The sequence below is a fragment of the Mirounga angustirostris genome, unplaced genomic scaffold (assembly GCF_029215605.1).
Source record: "Mirounga angustirostris isolate CCGP_5_RB_7025 unplaced genomic scaffold, mMirAng1.0.hap1 SCAF_5, whole genome shotgun sequence".
Lineage (NCBI taxonomy): Eukaryota > Metazoa > Chordata > Mammalia > Carnivora > Phocidae > Mirounga > Mirounga angustirostris.
Genome location: NW_026991713.1, coordinates 41,686,738 through 41,704,625, shown reverse-complemented (window position 1 = coordinate 41,704,625; position 17,888 = coordinate 41,686,738). Strand labels below are relative to the sequence as shown.

Below are 17,888 nucleotides of genomic sequence, written 5' to 3'. Positions count from 1 at the left end.
CATTGAAAACAAACAAAAATGGAGTCACTGAGGCAAATGTTGGTTGGGCCTATCTGATCATTCATTGCCCAGAAGAAGGAAGCCTTAGTGGTATGAACACTATGGACCATTTTAGATGGCATGGTCCTATTCATTCATTCACTGAACTTCCTCAAGTGCCTACCTGGCCAGGCATTATCCTACATGCTGAGGATATGGAAGTGAATAAGTCAAAATCCTCATGGAGTTTACATTCTGGTGGGGAAGGCAGTCAGTACAAAAAATAAACACATATACTAATAACATGAGGTCTGTGCTTCAGAAAAAGCTTCACAAGGTAGGAAGACAGTGAAGAGGGAGGTGATGGGAAAGGAATATGGTATTATTTTAGACAGAAGGGTCACGAAAGGCCTATCTGAGGAGGTGACATTAAGGCAGAGATATTCGAATGAAGTGAGAAGGTGAGCCACATGAAGATTAGTGGGGAAGAGAGTTCTAAGTAAACAGAACAGCACGTAGAAAGCTCAGAGGTCGGAGTGAACCTGTATGTTCAAGGAACAGAAAGGCCGGTTTGGGGACTCATTAGCGCCTTTGCCAAATGTTCTGGTTCTCTCTCCTTTCAGGCACAAGGTAAGATTGCATTAATTGGTTCTTCTGTGGATGGGTAGGACTATGTGACATATTTTGGACAGTGAGGCATGAGCCAAAATGACATGTGCCATGTAAGGACAGAGCCAACAGGCTGTCCAGAGCTCTTTTTTTCTCTCTCTGCCATGATGATTGGTAATGCAACAGACAGGACTGCTCCATCAACCACAATCTAAGAGCGAGGAAGACAAGGTGGCTAAGGTCCCTGGCTGACCCTCAAAAGACATAAATGTGAACAAGAAATAAATTTGTATTGTGTCAAGCTTCTGAGATTTGGCATTGTTACCTCAGTATGGCATCACGTGGCCTGACCAACACAGTCAGTGTAACTGGTGAGGAGAAAGCTAGAGGGAGGGAGGTAGGAGATGTCATCTAAAGGATAAGCAGTGGACAGATCGTGCAGAGCCTTGTAGGTTATGATACATTTGGGTTTCATTCTGTGTGAGAGAAAAACTCCGGAGAGTTTTGAGCAGGGGAATGACATGATGATTTGCATTTAGAAAGAATCATTCAGTCATGTAGGGGAAGTCCATATTCGTGGGAAATACATAGTGAGATATTTAGGGATAAAGTATAATGTCCTCAACTCACTTTCAGTAAATGGTTCAGTAAAAATGTGTTTGGGTGTGTGGCTGTGTGCACATGAACAAGGGGTAAAATGGTAATTGGTAAATCCAGAAGAAGGGTATGTAGGTGTTCATTGCAGGCTTTTTCAACTTTTCTGTGGGTTTAAAAATTTTTAAATAGGGGACCTTGGGTGGCTCAGTTGGTTGAGCATCTGACTCTTGACTTTAGCTCAGGTCATGATCCAGGGGTTCTGGGATGGAGCCCCGCCTGGGGCTCTGGGCTCAGCAGGGAGTCTGCTTCAGATTCTCTCTCCCTCTTGTCTGCCCCTCCCCAGCTATGCACTCTCCCTCTCTTTCTCTCTCTCTCAAATAAATAAATCTTTAAAAAAATATTTTTAGGGGCGCCTGGGTGGCTCAGTCGTTAAGCATCTGCCTTCGGTTCAGGTCATGATCCCGGGGTCCTGGGATCGAGCCCCGCATCGGGCGCCCTGCTCGGTGGAAAGCCTGCTTCTCCCTCTCCCACTCCCCCTGCTTGTGTTCCCTCTCTCTCTGTGTCTCTCTCTGTCAAATAAATAAATAAAATCTTTAAAAATATATATTTTAAAATCACTCTAGAGAAGTACAAGATGGGATAGAAGCAAAGGCCATAGGAGGGCTGCTGTGGATAAGAGATGAGGTGATTTGGGCTGGAACAACAATTGTGAGAAATGGGTGGATCTGAAATCTAATTTATACATGGGGCCAGAAGGACTTGTTAATAGATTGGCTATGGGATGTGAAGTAAAGTTTAGAGTCAAGTCAATGGGTCTCTTTAGGTTTTTGTCCTGAGCGTGTGGGAGAGTGGTGGATGCCATTTACTGAGATGGGACAACAAGGGAGAGCCAGCTTTAGGGGATAGGAAATAGCAATTCTGTTCTGGACAAGTTAAGGGTGAGGCTCTGAGTAGAGACTGGGTTGGCAGTTCAGTGAGTGAGCTGGGGCTTCAGAGAGAAAGTTGGCTGGAAGAATAAAATTTGGATGTAGTGGTATAAAATCAGCATGTAGTGGTATACTGAGAAATCACCTCTCTACCTCTTCCCTATGCATGTTGTCCCCCCACCCCAAATTACTGCCCCTACCCCTCTTAGTTTGTGCATTCACTTAGAGTTTAGGTTGCTACCAATTTATTACAAAGCTGCATTGAATAACTACAACATGATAGAGAGAGATGGTTCCTAAGCAGTAGGTTTTGTTTTCTCTGCTGGCCCTGATAACAGGAAAGACGTAGTCTATTCCTTTTGAGAGGCGGTAAACAATACCTGATAAAAGTTTAGGCTCAAATTGCATTCGTCTTTCCTCTCCCTTCGTCTGAAACATGGATACCATGGCACTCCACTTCCGGCCTAATACAATTAAATAGCTCCCCTGGCTAAAGTAGTCAGGGCTAGTCAACAATCTAATACCTATTGTTTGGAGAATAAAAATAGCTTGTGCTGGTCCAATGGAAAAAAAAAAAAAATCAGGAGATTCATTAAAGTTATTGGTGAAATGTATTTGTGGGAGGTAGTCATGTAACCTCAGAACACAACAATAAAAAACTCAGTTGAGAAATTAATGCCTATTTGTCCTTTTCCCCCTTTCCTCCTTTTCCATGGTGTGGTAGATTATAGCAAAATAGCTGCCTCAATATATCTCAACCCACATGCTCTTTTAATAATGTGACATTGACACTCTTCCCATTGAGTTGTGGGGCCTATGTTCCCTCTCCTTGAACTTCAGCTGACCTTTGTGACTGCCTGAACCAAGAGAATACAGTGGATGCTGTCTGCTAAGGCTGGGCAACTCCCACAACCATAAGAGGTAATAATATAGTATAGTTCAAATCTGGTAAGTTTTGAGGTATTCATTATGCAGCAACAAAAACAGGAACATGGTTTTGACTTTTAATCATCTTAACCTTTTCTTTGGTATTCAGATTTTACAGTAATTTTGTCTGTTCTTGTGGCAAGTCACTTTAAATCCTTTGTGGAAGAGGGTTTAAATACAATGTAATCAAATTTTTTAAAGTGCTTTTCTGGGGACACCTGACTGGCTCAGTTGTCAAGTGTCTACCTTTGGCTCAGGTCATGATCTCAGAGTCTTGGGATGGAGCCCCGCATCAGGCTCCCTGCTCAGCGGGGAGCCTGCTTCTCCCTCTTCCTCTGCAGCTCCCCCTGCTTGTGCTCTTGCTGTCAAATAAATAAATAAAATCTTTTAAAAAAATAAAGTGCTCTTTTGTCTAACTTGGTGATGTAAACTCCCTGGTGTTATTCTGTAAATGATAAAGATAATCCATGAAAGCTCTATGACCACTTCTAAGGGATTTTTTTAAAAAAGAGATTAGAAGAAATTTAAAAGAGAAAAGATTGCTTTGTGTGGACCTATTCTACATTTTCTGCTCTTTCTCCCCAAAACATATCCTTTCCCATGAAACTTTGATGGAAATAATTATGACCTCATCTATGAGGATCAAATGACTAATTCAGTCAACAAATAGTTCTTCAATCGACATTTATTGGCTATTATGTGCTAGATATTAGACCAGGTGCCAAACATACGAAGACCCAGGCCCAGTTTACAAAGGGACTTCTGGGCTTCTGATTACTTATAGTTAATAAAATGCATATCATATGCAAGGTCATATGTCTGGGCATGTCTGGAAGTCTTTGAATGCCTTCAGTGATGGACAAGTATTTAAAATAACAACAACAAAATAAAGCAGAACTATCAAATGATCTGACAGGAAGTTTAAAAAGTGAATGGAAAAAATTGTACAGCAATTTACAGTAGGTTCATACATCTATGAATTTGGTATAAGAAACAGCTAATTGGGGCACTTGCATGGCTCAGTCAGTTAAGCGGCTGACTCTTGATCTCAGCTCAGGTCTTGATCTCGGGGTTGTGAGTTCAAGCCCCACGTTGGGCTCCATGCTGGGTGTGGCACCTCCTTAAAAACTAAACAAAACAAAAAAACCCAGAGCTAATTTATTCTCCCCATAATCACAGAAATGAAATAATATTATTATATTAAACTTAAAAAATGAAATTACAGTTAATGTAAAAGATCATGAGATACCACAAGATAATACGTTAGTTCTTTTTTAAGATGTTTCAGTTTCTTAATGTCATTCTTAATGACATTCTTAGTCACCATTTTTTCAAGTTTTACTGTAATTAGAATTTTAAAATCCGGTTTCCTAAATTTAATCTCAATCCAAGTAGTGTCACATCCATTAACTTTTCAGGAAAGGGGCATGCAGGCAGGAACCACAGCTATTTACCACTGTGTCTTCAGCATCTGGCACATAGTAGGCACTCATCTAGAATTTGTTGAATTTGCGGAGCGCCTGGGTGGTGCAGTCGGTTAAGCCTGGACTCTGGTTTCAGCTCAGGTTGTGATGTCAGGCTCCTGAGATCCAGCCTAGTGACAAGCCCCAAGCTCGGTGGAGTTGGCTTCAGACTCACTCCCTTTCCCTTTGCTCCTTTACCCCGCTCTCTCTCTCTCTAAAATAAATAAATTAAACAACAACAACAAAACAAAGAGTTTGTGGAATTTGTAAACTGGAAACATGTATTAAAGAGAACGGATTAAAGGCAGCAGGTTTCTACAACAGGTGCGTCTGAGTACTTGGCACAAACAGAGCCGTGTTCGGGTGTTGCAGAGAACTCCTAAAAGCAGAAGACACTGTCCTTCTCTACAGCTAGATACACAGTGATACATGCACTTATAAACCTTTAAAATAAAGTACAGATATTGTAAAACTCACATCAGCAATAAAGAATTTTTGGCGCGTCGCCGCGGCTCGGGCGGCGGCAGGAGCGGCAGCGGCCGGGCAGCCCGGCTTCGCGAAGGCTCGGGGCGCCCCCGCCCGCTCGCTCCCGGCCCGCGCCCGCCCCGCCGCCGCCGCCGCCGCCGCCGCCGCCGCCACGGCGCCCACGAGGAAGGTCGGCTCTGCCGACGGGGCGGCGGCGGAGGAGCCCCGGAGGAGGTGGGCGAGGGTGTCAGCTAAACCTGCTCCTGCGAAAGTGGCCACGACGCCAAGAAAGGCGGCAGGAAAGCCAGGCTCCAAGCGGAGGGAGACCGCGGTGTCTGGGAACTGCTGCAGCGCTACTCGACAGGTGACTTTTTTCCTAATGAAAAGCCATCCCCAGAGACTCTAAGGTCTTGTGACGCTGTCCGTGACTAAGATCGTGACTGTGAAAGTCTCAAACAGAGGTCATACTTGCCTGAAACGTAGAAATCTTCTGTTTTCCTATTTGAATTTTATAATAATAGCGACCGATTTTTGTTTTCTGGCCTGGGTTAAAAAAAAAAAAAGATACGGTCATACTGGTTTTTTACTGGAATATAACGTGCCACATTCATTGTGCTGCAGAATCTGAAAGACCTAAGACTGAAAATACTAGTTAGTCTAGCTTGCGAAGGAAATCCAGTCTTGCGCTGTGTACATCATGGTTAGTGCTTGCCGGTTCCTTGCATACTTGTGCTTATTACTCTTGACAATAACCTCAAAGCCACGGTTGAGGCCAGGAGAAAGGGAATGTGTAGATTTTTGCTGATCAAAGTTCTCAAGCCAGGGTGCAGGGAATGCTGTGTGCAAGGATACATCAAGACTTGTGTTCTCTGAGAACAAAATGCTGTGTTGTGTTGTGTTTTGCAACTATATATAAAGGAGTACATTACATCCTTTTACCCTAAGAAACTCTGAATTAACCCTAAACTGCATTAGAGTTGTTTCCCTGGAATAGATTCATGATTGCATTGTTCAAATTGAAGGTCATCGGAATGAAGCTGTTCTGGAGTCTATGTAATGTTTGAAAACTTAAGCTGGGAAAGCAAAGTATATGTAAATCATTGTAACTTTGATTTAGGATGTAGCATTGAAACCACCCTCTGCAAAGCTGTCATGGTCTTCAGGGGAAATTCACGGTATAATTAATTTCTGAGCACTCAAAACTTAAGTGAGTTTGGTGTTAGACCCCTTTTCTAAAAGTATAGGTGGAAGCTTAGCACTGCATAATCAATTCTTTATTTAAATGTTGTAGGAAATGAATGTAAAAGTCTCAAACTTTCAGTAGAAAGTTCTACTTTTTTTTTTTAAGTATTCCAAGAAGGTATAAACATAGTAATGTTAACTTAGTATTTCTCACAACAGAAGATAAAACTCTGTATAAAAAGTTAAGTAAAATGGGAACTTTTCATGAAGGCCAAAAAAATAGTGGATCTTGTTGCATAATGATGTAGCGATGTACTATTATTACCCATCTTTGATTGTTTGGTTTTGTTTTGTTTTGTTTTCATTTTTTTATAAACCAATTGGTTGAAGCACTAAAAAAAAAAAAAAAAAGAATTTTCAAACTGTTTATTACTATTGAACTCTGAATTATATGCACCAAATACAAGAAAAGCCAGCAATACATGAATGATTTTTACAAGCTCTTAGGGGACAGGAGAAAATGTTAGTATCATTTCATAACCTTTCTGAAACTGACTTTTAACTACAGAAATGAAAGTAAGTTTACAGTGCACAAAGTCATATTTCCGGTTACATAGTCAGTGGTGTATGGATAATGAAAAAACATATCCAGGCTTTTCCACATAAAACAGATACAAATAAGGGGACGTATAAAAGTAAAAACTAATTTATATGCTTGAGAAAAAAAAAATCAAGACTTCATTGCTTTAGAAATTATGAGTAGAGAAAATAATTTTAAATGAAGCAAATACTGTATTTTATATTTTAAACCATTAAAATAGGATGACATCTGAAGACCCCATCCAAATCTCAGATTAAATGATTCTATGAACTAAATAAATACAGAAAGGTGAGGACAGATGAAGAGAGTGAAAAAAGGGAAAAGTAAAAAGGAACTATAAACACCCTCCCACATACACTCAAACTAACAGAGCGCAGACAGGCACCTGTAAGGGGAAGAAAGACACACTTAGTCAGATCTTGGCTTCCCCTATGTGGAAGGCTTCCTCCCCAGAGTTGTTCCATAATGTTTTCTAGTATTTGTGTCTGAAAGTCTGCTAGCCTCTTAGCGTACTTCTAAAAGACTTTTTAAGTTTTGATGTTTTCCTAACTAGACTGAATTGATTTGAGAATCAGCTGTCACATCCTTCTTTATTGCTTGAGTTGAATTAAAATTTTGGTTAATAAAAAACTTCCAATTTTATACTTCCTCTTCTGAATCTTGATCATACATTTCCTGAGGCTGTCTCTTAATATTGATTACCAAATCAATGGTTAAAATTTTTGTTAAACACTGAAGAACTGAAGTTAGTAACTGGTATTTGCCAGCTACCGATTCCAAACCTGTCTGACTGCTCACCATGGGTTGGTTGGTTTGCAGTGCATGGAGCGTTCTTACATATATGTGTGGAAAGCTGTACTTTCCCTTCTTAGACTTATAGAGGATTTTGGGAATGCCTAAAAGAGCATTAGCTATTATCATGCTAACTATGGTTTCTTCTGATTGCTGACATTTTCTGGTGTGCTTGAGGAGATAGTAATGTAACAGGATCTCAAAATTACCACCCACTGGCAAAACACAACCTGCTGGTAGAGTGGAGCAGCAGTAACTCTGGGAAGTACACATCTCCAGTGACTTCTCTCTCACTGACAACAGGCTTCCCTTTCTACCGATTTTTGTGACTTGTAAATTTTCGTAAGAAATTTCTATTCCAGTGTTTTCTGCTACTGAATTAGCAGAATTACTCTCCATAAATGGTTCACGGTCATCAATTATCCTGGTTTGGGTTGGAGGTAAACATCTCAGTGTTTCATCTGTCTGGTATGTATCTGTTGGTGTCACTTTTGGTGTTGAATATGGAATACAGGTTTCTAATTCTACACTTGGAACTACCAAATTTGAATATACTTTTAAATATGTTTGAGTTTTTGCCAGTTTACCTTTGTTCTTTACAACTGTGCCCTGAGATGGCCTTTGTATTAAGCCATTAACAATTTCTGGCAGTGGATTACTTTCTCTGCTAGTCTTATAATTAGGAGGACTCGATGTATGATTTTGATCACTGGTTTGTATCATGTAATTTAGATCAAGATCTTTAAATAACTGTCGAAGCATTTTAAATGCTCCATGTAAAGCATCTTCATGTTGTTCAACAAGACCCTGCACTGGTCCACAAAGAACTATACAGTGTGGTATAAATGAACATGTGCTAATCAAGCCAAGATGAACATACCTTTTGGATCTCAAGATCAGGGGCTTACAAAATTTCACCAAAGCAGTGTTACAGATTTCATTCTGTGAAGAGGCCTGTGCTAGTACAAAGGGAGAAAGACCGATGATCCTCTGGATAAGAGAAACTTCTTCAGGTGATAAACACTCTACCACTGATATACCATTCAGTCCTGCATAATACCTAACTAAGTCCGGTTGTTTCACACTAGACAGGAGCAATTTTACATTCTGACTCTGTAAATGTTTCATTATTGCTTTTGTCTTTTCCATAATCCAAAACTGAGAGGTCTGAAACTGTGCTTCTGAATTTAGAATAAACTCTGATCCAGAAGTTGAAAAAAGAGGCTGAATGGTTTCTGTTACTATCACTATTCTTATGTCACCATCTGCTGGACAGTATACAGAAAAGTCTCTGTGAAGCACAAGCCCAGCTATGATCCTGGAATCTGAGACAGGAAGGCCGGTGACACCAACATTCAACTCTACAAAATAGTCATCCACTAAGTCAAATACTTCTTCAAACCCACTTTCACAAGCCATACTCTTGAAAAAGTAGTTACACATCAATTGTGAAATAAAGTTGTGATTATTTCTCCCCACTCTTCCACAAAAGTATGCTTCTAAGAGCAGCTCTAGAGAGCTCCTACACAGTGTTCTCTCTTTAGTGGATGAAGAAAAGATGGACAAAAAGTGTTTACTTAAGTAGTGGTCCATAATATAATCTAATATTTGTGTCTGAAACGTTAGAAGAGCTTGAGAAATAAATTTCCACTGACAACAATTTTTCCAATGCCTTCTATGGGTTTGAATATTTTTGGAAATCAAAGAATCCTGTTCTTTGTCTGTGATTGTATGAAGTCCTCTGAGTAAATGACAAAGAAAGATAATAAATGTTTTAGCACCATCTCCTGTTCTTCTTAGATGACTGGAAACACAGGCCACCACCATCCTGTACAAAAAAAGAAATAAAGCAACTCAGATTTTCAGATGGCTGCCTTCACACGTGTAAATCAAGTTGAAACCATGGTTTCACAACCAAAGTCCTAAAAGACTTTTATGACTGATGTTTTTAGTTTCAGTTTTTACAAAGTTTTACTTTGTTTTATTTCAAGATTCTGGGGCTGGGTGGAGCGAGGAGGAGGGAAATAAATGTTCTTGGGTGTTTGGTAAGATTGGATTTCCAAAAGAACATTCCACTGGACGGCGCTCGAACCCTAAGCATACTGGTTTCGCCCAAGGTGAGTCTTCCCAGGAGCACAGGCTAAGGGTTCAGGGAGATGGCCTGGGGTGCCCGGCTCTGGGCAGGAGAGTGGGACAACAGTACCTGGCCATGGGACGCTCTAACGAGCTGCAATGTGGGACGCGGGTACCTGGCTATGGGATGCTCTAAGTGTAGCGCCTCCAGGAGGCAGCCTCCATCCCGGCTGATCAGCACCTCCCCGGTGGGCTTCGTACACAGAACTTGTCGCCCCTCGGGCCCTACGCAGCAGCTCACGATGGTCTCCAGCACTTCCGCCACCTGCAGCGCTGCCTTCGCAGACCCCACGGCGGCCATAGCACGTAAAGATCGAGGGTCTTCCGGCCACGGGCGGCAGAGAAGCAGCACGGCCAGGAAGGGGGGAGGCGAAGCGGGCGGAAGCGGAAGGGGCGGGAGGAGGCCGCGCGCTGGGGCCGCTGGGCCTCATCCCCCGCCGCCCACGAACGGAGTAGCCGGACACTCGGCCACCTGGGGCCGGCGTTCCAACAGACCGCGAAGCTGGGCTCGAGGTCAGGACTTCTCAGGAGCTGTTCCTGGACCGGAAACTGCCAGCCCTTCCCCAGCTCCCTGGGTGAACTTATTCCCTGCAGTGGCTTCAGCTGCCACCAAATCGGTCTCCCAGGAAACGTCCTTCCTCTCGGGAAGTCGGCACGCTTAGGGAAGCCTATGCGTAGGAGGGAATGGGTCCCGCGGGTGGAACCGGGTTCGTGCCCCACCGCTGACAAAACCTCTGCGTTGGACTCAGGAGTATTCTGTCCACAGTATCATCAGTTGCTCCAACCATCACAAAAACAGCTTCGGGATGCAGGACAGCGGCAAGCTTTATGCTTTCCGCAGGGAACTTTGCCACATTTCCCGGGCACGGATATTACTATGAAACCCCCAGCCACCAGAGTTTACTTTTTCTTTAGCAGAGGGGCAGATGTGAAAACTTAGCTACGTTGGCGATCACTAGTATGCTTTAAAAACACAATGGCCTAAGACTGTTGGATACAAGTGCATAAGAAAACACACGCAGAAAAAACATACTGTTTCATATATTAAAGCACATTTTCTCTCAAGGATGAAATGGTTAACAGTACGGGCTTAAGATTTAGACCTCGGTTTGCTCTGACACTTATCTGTGACATTCAGTAAGTAAACGCTTTCATCTCCACTTTTCTTACCTTAAAAAAGGGGGCAATATATAAAGGAAAAGTCTCACGAGGTTTTGCAGTGAGAATGTTTGCAAAGAACTTTTTTTGCATGGTGCCTGGCATATATACTAAGCACTCAACAGTCAAATATTTACAGCATACCCCCCAAATTACTGTGATATTCACTAGTGTATGGACCCACTCTCTCTACAAGAAAAGGATTATTTTGTAAAAGTGCAGAAGAGCCAATTAGGATGATAGCACAACACGGGACACCTATGAGAGTGCAGTCAGTATTAGTAAGAAAATTACTTATATTGTAGATTTTTCATTGAGGTTGAACAATGAGGGGCTGTTCTCCTTACCTTATTCCTACCCATAGGACAGGGGAAACCTGTAAGCCCTCCTTTCCCTCCCTCCACCCTGCCCCACACAATTAGTAAGACAGAGCCAACGGACTATTAGGCAGAAGCAAGCAGACCCTGAGGACAGAGCAAGAATGGAAGAGGAGGATGATGAAGGAAAAGAGGAAAACCAGACAGGAATGATTTGGAACTCACCGGATACTCAGTATGGACTAAGTGATTTGAGGGGAAAATCTTTTTATATAGGTTTTGTATATATAATTGTTTAGTAAGTTTTTTTCTAGTTCCACCCATCACAAAACAGTGGTGGATATAGCTATAGTATACAGACTGGAGCAGTGGATTACTCCAAACTTTTAAAAAAGTAAAGTGCTACCATCAGGGTTCTATTTAAGTGTACCGTGGAAGAAGAATGGACACTGAAGTCAGACATGGATTTAAACTTGTGCTTGCCATCACTCTTACTGCATAGCTTCTGGGATCATTTAACTTCCCTGAGTCTCAGGTTCTTTATTTATAAAGGTGGGTTAACTTCCACTTACCGTAAGGTTATGATGAGTATTTACGAAGAATGAATATAAAGCACCAAGGAAAGCATACATTAGGGTTTCTAACTATTAAATCCTTCCCAGCTCTTCACCATCCTTCACAACTACCCCTACAAAAAATATATATTTTTTAATTTAAACACTAGGACAAAGTTAGTCACCATGTTATAGTCAAAGTCATTTGATCACAGTTTGCTCTTTTTAAGAATTTTATTCAGAATGCCTACCTGTAGAAGTTAGCATAATTTTACAGATTAGAAAAATTCGATTCTTTTGTCTCTGCAAACATTTATAATAGGTCAGGAATAATAGATTAGAAATGTAATACATTACAAACAGTTGCCTATGACTCTCTGTACATCTACTATGCACCTTAAGGAAAGGATTTGACAGTGTGCTGTACTTACACGGCAGATAACATACTTTTATTCTATTATACAAAACTGACCAGTGGTAGTGTTTGAATTTATAAATGGCCATTCAGCAGGATATTTAACTTAGATGTATATTTAGCATGCTAAAAAGTGGAAAAATTTTCAACTGAAGTTCTGTGGCTCAAATGTTTCATGGCATATTTTTAAATAAATTTCAATACTGTAATAAAATAATTTTACATGATAAATGCAAAAAGATAAAATTTTCTAAACATTTTAGAAAGTATATTCACATTCATGTTGTCATGGGTTTCTTGTGTTTCTTCTAAGTATGTTAATCATATTAAAGAGACACTGGTCCTGTACAATTTTAACAGTCCATCTTCAATTAAAAACGCTAACAAAACAAACAGTATGTTAAAGAGTAACAAAAAGTAACTTAAATATACTAAATTCACACACTATGTAAACAAAATGAAACCAAATTACATAATAGTGGCAGGTTATACATTTTAAAGAATTTCTTTATCCATGTAGTCAAATGAGATAGAAGTTAAAATGTAAACTTAGAGATTTGTATGGTGTTACCCCTTATTGGTTCAAATTGGAAAATTTGGTATAAATGCTAATATTAGTATTTTATTTCTGTACATTTAACATAATTCAAAATAATCTACAGCATCATGTATGGCTCATCAATATTGCCATCATCACTGTATATCAACCAAAAAAACCCCAAACTATATTCATTACTCATTAGAAATGCTAAACACTGGAAAAAATGGATTTTTACACATTTGTTTTCTTAAATATTTGACTAAGATATTCTTCAAAAAGTTAAAACTGCCTTCTACAGAATTTTATATGTATATGGCACACGTTGACACCCAAAACAGTGTGAATTCCATCAAAAAGGCACTGTTTACAATACTCAGAATAATCTGACAAGTCTACTTCAATGATGTCTGAGAGTGAATATATCTGAAATAGTTAAATATAGACAAACCCTTATAAAAGTACAGCATTACTGTTTAAATATACTATAGCTATATAAAAGGAAATAAAATGACACAGAGAAATGACCCTTATGACAAGTAAGCCTATAAACACTTTGAATCATACTGGAGAGTTCTGTAACACAAAGATAACAAAAAGTGTTTTCTTAAAGGCACAAAAGCATGAATACTAAATGAGTGTTGTATTTTACAAGGCCAACTTTTTCAATGGAATGGTGACAAAGATTACACCGTACATTTATAAGTGATACAAAAGAGTGTTAACATGAAATACAAGTAAAATATCTATTGCTGAAACTTACTTGTTTCACATGCCCTATTTATTTTCTATTCCTGGGCCAGCTACACCTCACTAAATGGTGGGTAATTGAAGGCATAGTACATTTAATAACTAAAACAAATGCACATGTCAATAATTATTACTCATCTAAAGTTTCGTGTGAAAAAATAAAATTTTTGATCAAATGAAAAAAAAAGTGGTCATAAGATCTTAAATCCTAGAAACCATCATGAGGTTCTCAGACAACTGGGAACTGTAATCACAATTATGAATCCATGTTTGAAGGAATATTAACCTCAGGTAGAGAACATTCAAAGTCAATTACATATATGGCTACATACAAAGTTAATTATGTGTTTTAAAGGATTCACATACTAAGCCTAGTATAAGCACTGATCTAAAACTAAGCCATCAATTCCTGAGTTTTGTGTTCAGTTCACAGAAAGGAACTCATACAACTAAAAGCATAAGAAGACTATCAGATTAGATATATGCTTTCAGTGTATAAGAAACAGTCATGAGTAACCCTGCTCTTTTTCATGAAATAGTTTTTAACTCGAGTAAAGAACGCAAAACATCTGCCTTAAAAAAAGAAAATATTACCTTTCCAGTCTTAGAAGATACCTATTCAAATAAAACACTATTTAGACCAAATGAAAATAACACACAAGTGGATAAGACTAAAACCCCAAATGGGGGTTTACGAACAAAAAATTTTAAGTTTTCAGGGTTTAATGATGAAATTATTTTTGTGATCAGCCAATCAACTTATATGATATAAATACTAATTTAAACCATAAAGAGGATCAAATTGTACAATATTTACAAAGTATCATCTATCAATGAATAGGCAGTTGAGCATATAGCACTGGTAACAGAAAGTGAGAACAAAAATTATATTGACAAGTATGAAATACAAACAAACAGATCCCACCTGTTCTGTGCAGTCATTATTATACCTATACTTAGGTATATCTTATTTATATTTCAGTCAATAAAAAAATGCTTTCACATGTACATATGGAATACAGCATTATTTTGCCAAAACTACATGGGAAATGGCTCTTCTTAAAACCTAAGGCTACTTAAGATAGCTATATTAGGGGGGAAAAAAGCAGGCTCCTTTTCCAGCACTTTCAATTTTTGTAATTTAGCAATCATTCCTTGATTTTATATTTATCATGGCATAAATAGTTGATTGTAATCTTGCTAGTGTCTCACAGTCTCTTCTTAATCAAAGGCAAATGTAGCCAGAATAGTTATTCTGACTTTTATTTTCATTAATAGCCATTTCGAAATCTACACTTTCAGGATTCTGAGATATATCTTAGGACAGCATGTTCCTAAGCTTAACTACATTTGCAAAAATTGCTTCTGAGGACTGTAAATATTTATGATAAAAAGTAAAAATATTAACCCCCCCAAAAATTAGGAAAAAGTTTGCCTGAGCCTGAACAAAAAAAATCTTGACGAATTATGATTTTATCACAGAATGAAGTTGCTCAGAACAGAGGAGAATAAGGAATTGAACTTCAGAACTTGATGCTCTTCTTAAATGCTCAACTTATTGCACATTTTAAAGGAACCAATTTTAATGTACATATAAATGCTACCAAAGTGTCTTTTCTTACCACCTTTCTCTTATTTGGCTTTTGAAATAAAATATTGGTTATAATTTTTTCTATTCTTTTTGTTCACTGAACACATTAGGGTCTAAACGAAAGCTAAAATACATTTTTCATAATGAAAAAAACAAATCATCAGAATTTCATATGCCCTATAAACATCTCTTGAATTTGGCCTATGCTATATTGGACCAATGGAGTTACAAAAAACAGAAATAAGAAAAAAGGACAGCAATAAATTTTGACCACACTTTTTCAAACAAGTGCTTAGGGTGGTATTATACAGGTATAAGAAAGATATAATGAACAGATCCAAATAGCTGCATACCAATTTTTTGTTGAGATACACACACATACATTTATACCTGTATCTATAAATATTAAATTCTAGGGGTTAAAAAAAAATCATGTGTAAACTTTTAAAAAAGCAATTTGCCATCTTGTCTCTCTCAGTACATCAATTTGACTACACTTTTTTCTTGCTGTTTCTACGGAGACAATTGATCTGGGTGCTTTGGAAATGATTTTTTTTTTAAACAGGACAGTGTTTTGAACTCTTCATGTCTATTATGCCATCATTTCCCATTCTGTAATTCCTTACTGATAGAAGTCTTGTGCCTGTTTTATGAAGAAATAGATTGCTACATGTATTTCATAAGAATGTTAATGCTGTATCTCCGACCATACTACAGAATACAAAGATAACTGTCGGGTATACATAAGACACAACTGTGTATACATGTGGATTTATCACATCCACACGTAAGCACATTGTCACAAAAGCTAGAAATGTTCTGGTACTTAACACAAAGTTCACTTTAATAACCAATAGTTCTTATTTCAGGTTAAGGATAAAAGGTATGAAAGGTCAACACCTCTACATTTATCTCTAAGATTTTTGTTTTAGAAATATTGTGACGTTTTAATAAAGACCAAAGCAATTTGAACATTTGGTCCCAGGCCAAATCTGATCATTCCAGTTCATTGATTCAACTGTAAGGAACTTCTACTTGAACATGAAATTTATTATGACTTGAAGCAAAATCAGGAGGAAAATGATGAAGTAGTCTTTTTGTTGCAGAAAATAATCCGTGGCAGGTGTGCTTGAAACTAAATGATTTCGAAGAGCCATAATATTTCTACAAAAATAAGAAACAATAAATTTTATAATTATATGTCAAAAATGTCAGCACAGAACTCACAGTTTGATATATGAGGCTTATTAGTAAAGTCTTAATTAACAGAACACTTAATTACATTATCTAAAGTTAACTAGAGTTCAATCAATTACGACTACCTGAATAGGAAGCTGATTATCCTATGTGAAGCCATTATTAGGCCTTGTCTAAATCTACATTCCACGTTCTACAAATATATTACTCAATGATGTGCATTAAACATAATTATTAAAATCTGATGATATAAAAATATATCACCTTTCTATCACAGTGGTTTTAAAACAAAAATGGTGCTTTTTAAGTTGGCCTATTAAGGTTCTTTTAGCTTTACTTTAGGGAAGACAGCAGAGTTGGAGAAAAATCCTAAACTTTCCAGAAAAAAATAATACAACGGATTTCATGACATTCCTAACTTGAAAAATGCTACATAGGCATTTCATATGCTAACAAAATGTTAACTTAGTCATGAAATGAGCTTACATTATCCTCATGCCATCCTAAATGCTTTTGGCTAAAAACAAGAAAAACTGATTAGTGAAGACATCCCACCCCGCCCCCACCCCAACTTCTTTTATTAAAGTGTTTTACCAGTATAAAGAAAGGAAGCAAATGAACAGGCTCATTAATTTATAAAATCTAATTAAACTAGGAAATGAAAATTTTATATAAGGGCTGATGACACCAAGATGCAGAAGACATGCTCCCTCCTCTAAAGGAGCTCATGGTCCAGTGGGGGCAGCAGGGGAGAGGTAAGTAGACACTTACAATAACAACTCTATAGTCTAGTAACTGCTCAAAATCAGTTACGTATAGAGAACTGTACAAGGAAAGTGGAGAGATTAGTAACTCTACAGGGCAGGGTGAGTAATTAGAAATGGTACTAAAAGGGTGGTATCTGAACTATATTCTGAAGGATAAACAGGGATTTTCTTAATGGGCAGGGTGGGAGGAAGAGCAATTCGGTGTTGGCAAAGCTCCAAAGATGACACAGCACAGTGTATTCTGGAGATGTGAGGAGTTTCACAGAACTAGAACATGGGACAGGTGTAGGGGAATGGCAGGAGATGAGGCTGTAAATGAAAACAGCAACTAAATGTAAGCCCTAAAATCACTAAGAAAAGAAAAATCACCTTTAAAAAAAAAAATTCCCTGATATAGCAATGGGAAGCAACCAATCTGCACTCATGCTAGCTTAGCAATGGAGCAGGACAGATCAGGACCCTTCCCTCTCCAAGGAGCCTTCTTAGGTGTTAATGATCTTGTGCTGCTGGATCATGGAGAGGTGTGTGTGAGGAAGGGTCTGGGACTACAAAAAGAGCACTCAAAGATCTCAGGCTATTTAACCATTGCTATGAAGTATTTCAGTATTTCAACAACTGATGCATTCCAATTAAAAATTAGCCACATACACAAAAGGGACAGCAGAAGCCTTTGTTAGCTGACTTTCTCAGAAACCACCCCACTTCCACACCTAACCCAGCTATATTTCTAGTATGCTACAGCAGTAAGATTCTAATTCTGCCCTCACAGATGAGGAAAAACCACCACTCTCCCCCAATATTTTAGTGGTGAAGGAAGTTCATAAGTTTTAGTCATCAGGCCAACAGAAGCCAAGGTCTATTTTAGCCCAACAATGTTATAAAACTGTAAAGTTTGCATATAATTTCCTACACAACAGGACTCTTAAC

General features: G+C 38.7%; 2 protein-coding genes and 1 long non-coding RNA gene across 14 annotated transcripts in view; 1 reads left to right on the top strand and 2 right to left on the bottom strand.

Moving 5' to 3' along the window:
* Positions 1-5,138: 5,138 nt before the first annotated feature.
* LOC135364408 (uncharacterized) overlaps positions 5,139-17,888 on the top strand; it is a 46,192-nt gene continuing 33,442 nt past the window's right edge. For both annotated transcript variants that reach the window (XR_010411430.1, XR_010411431.1), the window contains exon 1: positions 5,139-5,330. This is a non-coding gene — a long non-coding RNA (uncharacterized LOC135364408). The remainder of the gene's footprint in view (positions 5,331-17,888) is intronic.
* Positions 6,563-10,825, bottom strand: BBS10 (Bardet-Biedl syndrome 10). Of its 2 annotated transcripts, none has more exons than XM_045872935.3 (2): positions 9,791-10,825; positions 6,563-9,369 (listed from the first exon to the last, which is right to left on the bottom strand). In XM_045872935.3, the coding sequence occupies exons 1-2, from the start codon at positions 9,973-9,975 to the stop codon at positions 7,389-7,391; spliced, it is 2,166 nt and encodes a 721-aa protein (XP_045728891.1). In that variant the 5' UTR covers positions 9,976-10,825; the 3' UTR covers positions 6,563-7,388. The 2 variants fall into 2 exon arrangements, with proteins under 2 accessions (XP_045728891.1, XP_054362887.1); XM_054506912.2 differs by having other exon boundaries at positions 9,745-9,882.
* OSBPL8 (oxysterol binding protein like 8) overlaps positions 13,585-17,888 on the bottom strand; it is a 157,885-nt gene continuing 153,581 nt past the window's right edge. For all 10 annotated transcript variants that reach the window (XM_045872926.3, XM_064590860.1, XM_045872927.3 and 7 more), the window contains one exon: positions 13,585-16,161. In XM_045872926.3, the coding sequence (XP_045728882.1) occupies positions 16,029-16,161 (133 nt within the window). In that variant the 3' untranslated portion in view covers positions 13,585-16,028. The remainder of the gene's footprint in view (positions 16,162-17,888) is intronic.

Bases quoted from the DNA above. Each gene is read 5' to 3' on its own strand.
- BBS10 (XM_045872935.3), bottom strand. From the start codon at position 9,975: ATGGCCGCCGTGGGGTCTGCGAAGGCAGCGCTGCAGGTGGCGGAAGTG. The intron at 9,370-9,790 runs GTACCCGCGTCC...TTTTTTGTACAG, and splicing joins TTAGAGCATCCCATAGCCAG to GATGGTGGTGGCCTGTGTTT.